The sequence below is a fragment of the Tupaia chinensis genome, unplaced genomic scaffold (assembly GCF_000334495.1).
Source record: "Tupaia chinensis unplaced genomic scaffold, TupChi_1.0 Scaffold000031_1, whole genome shotgun sequence".
Classification (NCBI taxonomy): Eukaryota; Metazoa; Chordata; class Mammalia; order Scandentia; family Tupaiidae; genus Tupaia; species Tupaia belangeri.
The window spans coordinates 2,192,835-2,198,048 of record NW_006159461.1 but is presented as its reverse complement, the minus strand read 5'-3'; the positions used below and the strand labels follow the sequence as shown (position 1 = coordinate 2,198,048).

General features: G+C 44.6%; 1 protein-coding gene across 1 annotated transcript in view; it reads right to left on the bottom strand.

Moving 5' to 3' along the window:
• PXDNL (peroxidasin like) overlaps positions 1 to 5,214 on the bottom strand; it is a 525,965-nt gene that overhangs the window by 49,386 nt on the left and 471,365 nt on the right. The window contains 1 exon segment of the mRNA XM_006140357.1: positions 3,900 to 4,115. Within this exon segment, the coding sequence (XP_006140419.1) occupies positions 3,900 to 4,115 (216 nt within the window).

Sequence of the window (5,214 nt, the reverse complement as noted above, 5' to 3'; positions counted from 1 at the left end):
GTAAAGAAATATGAGAGGCAGGTAGACCAGTGCTGAGTGTCAGAACGCGAGAACACGTTAGAGTCAGGGTAGCTACAGACAACTCACTGTATTTTAAAATATTAGGAAAGTGGATTTGGATTTTTTCCAATCTTTGTTACATTTTATGGTTTCTTATTTAATCAGTCATTGCGCATCGCTATAGCACATAACATTGTTTTCCAAAGTATGCAATACATAACAATCAAATCAAAGTTATTACCATACAAATCATATCAATAGAGAACTTTGCATTCTTGTTTCTGCTAAGTGTTTCTTCCCATTGCATCTCCAACCTACCCTCTACCGTTAATTCCCCTCCCTTACAGCCTCTGGTATCTACACTTATCTTCGCTATACCATATCTTAAGATCTTTCCATTTCTGCCATAAGGCTCAGACATTCAGTATATATTGAGCATGAATATACGCTGTTCGCCTTTCAAATTCTGGTTTATTCACTTAACATTATGTTAAGTCATCTATATTCATTCACTTTTAATCAAATGAGAAGGTCTTATTGTTCCTTATGCCTAAATAGTACTCCACGATGTAAATATACCACAATGTTTCAACTCAGTCATTAGTTCTTGGGCATTTGGGTTGGCTCTATCCGAGACTGCAGAGCCACCTTTGACAAAGTCCTGGGTCGCCCCTGACTTACATGCAGAATGGGCCTGTTAATTGGGAGGAGTAAGAAGTCCATGCCATATACGAGTGGTCCACTTCTGAGCATTTTCTAAGTACCTTTAATTAAAGTCCTCCTTTTTAAAGAATGTGTTTTTTTTTTTTAATGAAAAATCCACACTCATTAGTCAAAAGTAAACAGAAAAACACATGTGGATCTATTTACATTGGTCCTCATTATAAGTATTTCAGACTCCTTACATGACTAATGAAGCACGTAAGACATATTTTTAGCCTTGAGTGATGACGCTCTGTGTGGTGTGTCCCCACCGGCTTGCTCAGGTGAGTGATTGTGCCTAGACACTGTTGGCATGCTGTTTCTCTCTCTCCTTTTCTAACAGAAAAAATAAGTAAGTGAACTTTTTTGAAAAATAAGAGCTGCCCAGGTCCCGCTCTGCACACATCTGCAGACCTGCCCACTTCTCTCTGACATGTTGTGAAGCAGCAGAGACCAGCCCCACGCCTTTGGACTTTTCCACCACCAGAATCATGAACTAAGTAAACCTCTGGTCTCTGCAAACCACTCAGTCTAGGATTATTTCTGTAAAGAACAAAACAATGGACTAGCATATGATTTTTCTACCAATACAACCTTTTGGCATCATTGTACAGGGGAAAGATGTGTTTCTACATGTCTGAGTGCGGTTAACAATGAGTGTCTCTCTCTCACAAACACACACGCACACACACAGCAAAAAAACAAACAAACAAAACAACAACAACAACAACAAAACACTGGATACTTCTTCTTTCTTTAATTTTGCTATAGGACAGGCACATGCACTGGACAGAGGAGAAGTGAGAAAGCCCTCCACAAGAGGACACTCACATCACAATCCTCTCTCCTCCGTTCTCCTCTCAGGACTTTGGGCATGCTCACTCATGCAGCCTGTGTTTTACAAGTCACAGGTCTAGATGGAAACCACACTGGGAACCATGTGAGATGCAGCCACCTCCATCACCTCGCCACCTAGTGGCCCACCTCTGCATTCTTCTACACAACTCAATACTACATGCATACCACTGTCAGATTAATTCCCAGACACTTTTGGTCACACTGTGGGAAAAAATATTCTGTGTTGATAGTAAGGTGGTCTCACAAACCCAAGGTCCTCCTTCCAACCTTGGCTATAAATGTTTGCATCATCTCTCCCCTAGCAAACCTCCATAGTATCAGATGTATGACACCTCAAATCCTGACAGGCTCTCCTCTCGGTTCTCAGATGTGCAGCAACAGCAATGAAAGGGGGACCTGCCCTTCCCTTAGTACCTACTCACTGTCTGTCCTCTGCACCTGTCCTACAGGTGTGACTAGGAGGCTGTGGGCACTTGTGTGACCTTAGAAAAGGTACTTAGCTTCCCAGAGCTTCATTTTCCTCTCATGTAAAATAAGTATGATAATACCCACCTTCAAAGACTCGTCATTATTTAAGTGTTTATGTCGATCCCATATCAGAGTTACACTAGTAAATGGTATGCCTGGGAGTAAGGGACCACAGTCCTGGCCTCTGGACTGTGTCTTTGCCTCCACGTAGGGCACAGCCACTTGCCCTGTGCCCACACCCTGCCGTGCCATCTACTCTCTTCCTTTGCCTGGCAACTCTGTGTCCAGTCCAAGAAGCTGCGAAGCAGCAGCAGAGACTGCTGGCTGCCCATCAAGGGTGTACTGTCTTCCCACTCCCCATGTGGGAATAGTTCGTTCTTGTGGAGCTAACCACCAAAGATGAGGAAAAGAGCACCATCCTTCCCACAGAACGAAATTACCTTCTGTGCTGTCCCAGGAGCCACCGTAGAGAAAAGACAACCACGACTCAAGCGGTGCTGTTCGGGGCGAGGTGTTCACGTGTATTTCTAGAAGCTGCTTTTTCCTCTCTGGCATATTTGGGGGCTACCAGTTTTGCCCCCTGTACTGTTCCTGTGCACCCCAGTACTGTTCCTGTCCATTTCATTCTTAGAGAACATGGGAGCTGCCCACGTGCATGGGCTCTACAGATGGTCATCAGGGGACTGGCGGCTCAGGTTCCAGGAGGGGGCAGAGAGCGCCCTGCCTTGTGACAGATGCCTGCTCACCTGTGACAGCTCGGTACACTCTATTCCATCATCATCACATCTTTCATTCACTTCTAGGTGTGCGTAGACAATATGAGGGGACTTCAAAAAGTTTTTGGAAAATGGAATCAAAGTTAATTTGGTACAAGAAAACTTGAAACCTATGCATAGGTTTTTCACAATACACACTTTCCAAGAACTTTTGGAAGACTCCTCACATCACTGCACTGGTCCCAGGTCTACCACTTACTCATTTGGGGGCTTAGGCAAGTCATCTAAGATTTCTAGCCATGTGTTTTCTTCATCAAATGAAGGAGAATCAATTCCATGTTTCTTGAGAGAGATTGTGAGGACAAAACTAACGTTTATGAAGCACTCAAAGGAGAGTCTGGCTCATGGTAGGAGACCTTACAGAAGTCACAAGTTTTGTTGTGTATACAGGGAGAGCTTTTTGATTTGCCTTGACCAAGACTTCCTCATACTTCTGAAGAACAAGGCTGGGACATCGCATGGAGAATAACTAACCTGACTTTGTGGGGTTACTATGGTTTTTCTTTTCTCTCTGTTCAGCTGACTTCTAAAAACTAAACACATTCAGTATCAAGTGATTGGAGTTTGCTCTTGGATACAGTCATTTGAAATGCAGTAGGAATGCAGGGCCAGGCCGCAGTGGTGCAGAGAATGCCACAACTTCGGAGGCTGGAAACCTATGGGAGGCCCAGGTTTGGCTCCCAGGGAAACCTGAACACGCCAGGCAGAGCTGGATGCACCTGTAATTCTAGCTTCTAGGGAGGCTGGGACAGGAGGATCGCTCCCTGGAGAGACCACATCCGGAATGCCTGCTTCTAGTGCTCTCCCTCTCCCTCTTTTTCTCTTTTTCTAATAAAAAATAAAAAATTAAAAATAAATTAAAAATAAAACCCTGCAGATCAGAGACCAGTTGTACCAGTAAGGCCCTTTCCACTCTAACAAAGCTACTGGATCCACCCATGGAGTTCCACTTGATTTCCAAAAGGACACTTTTGTGTTGTTCTTTTTATATTTTGCTGATGTTGCACCATGTCTGACAATGAAAATAGCAGGTAAACACACACGTGCACAAGTAGGATCGAGATGGAACTGTTCTGCTCCCAATGACCCACTGACTTCCGCAGCAGTCTTGCCATACTCGCAAATCGATCTTGGGGATCACAGAGCAGCTCAGGTAGTCCTGGGGGTATTCCGCCTTTATGAAGACATCAGCCTGGACTTGCTGGATATTGTCACCATTGTCACACAGCACACGGCCCAGGGACACCTGTTTCAGCTGAGTGAGTTGAGCAGGGGTGAACACTATGGGATTTTCATACCAGAACCTGGTAGTCAACCAAGAAAGACACAGCGCTGTGGTCTGTGGCCTGAGAACTCAGCTCCACGCCAGGCAGTCCCAGTGAGCAAAGAGGAGCTCAGCAAAGAAGATGCACGTTGGCAGGGAGAGCTGTCCTGCAACTAAGAACACTGCTCATTTCCTCTAATGGTTACCAAGTTCTGATGTTCCTGAACCATCACTTTCGACTCCAGTTTTACACGATGAGTAAAAGGAAGTTCTGTAAAGCTTTCCCCAAAAATTACATTTTTAAATTTGCACTCCATGGACTGCCTTGGAAATTGCCTGAGTGTCTTAGTGACTGTTTGCCTGAAAAATAAACACTGCTTTGATACTTCAGATATATTAGTTGGTTCTATCTACCAACTAATTAGAGTCAACACCTTCAATTTTAAATTAAAGTATCCAGTTTAAAAACTATTTTATTTTTTCTTTATGGAGAGGTTTTTGCTATAGGGTGGGGGCGTTTGCCAGAAAGACAGAGAGAGACAGAGAGATAGAAAGCAAGAAATCACCCCCCCCCCGGGGGGATGGCCACTGCACAATCCCTTCTCCTCCATTCTCCTCTTGGGATTCTGGGCACTCACACACACGCACCCGGCATGAGTTTAAGCCACCGGGTCCAGTACTCAACCCGTGGTCTACTACATGGGAGTCCAGTGGCATAGCCATTATGCCAACTGCTGGTCCCTCCAGTTTAAAAACTATTAAAGGGAGCCCTTGTATTCATTCATTCAATAAATACTGGGTGGATGGAAAAGTCATGATGTACTTTTTCTATGCAAAATACATCATGACTTTTCCAGTGGTCCAAAATGTCAGTACCACAAGCCAAGTACATTTTTCATGCTGGCTACGTGGCAGTAAATGGGGCTTATGACCACTCCCATGTGGAAGTCCTAAGCTCCAGTACTGCAGAGCGTACTAGATTTGGAGACAAGGCCTCTACAGACGTAATTAAGATGAAATTAGATCATAAGGGTGGACCTACTGAATAGGAGTGGAGCCCTCATAAGAAGAGCAGATGTGGACACCGACACACGTGGGGAAGGGCCCTCTAAAGACCCGGAGAAGGCAGCATCTGTAAGCTGGGAA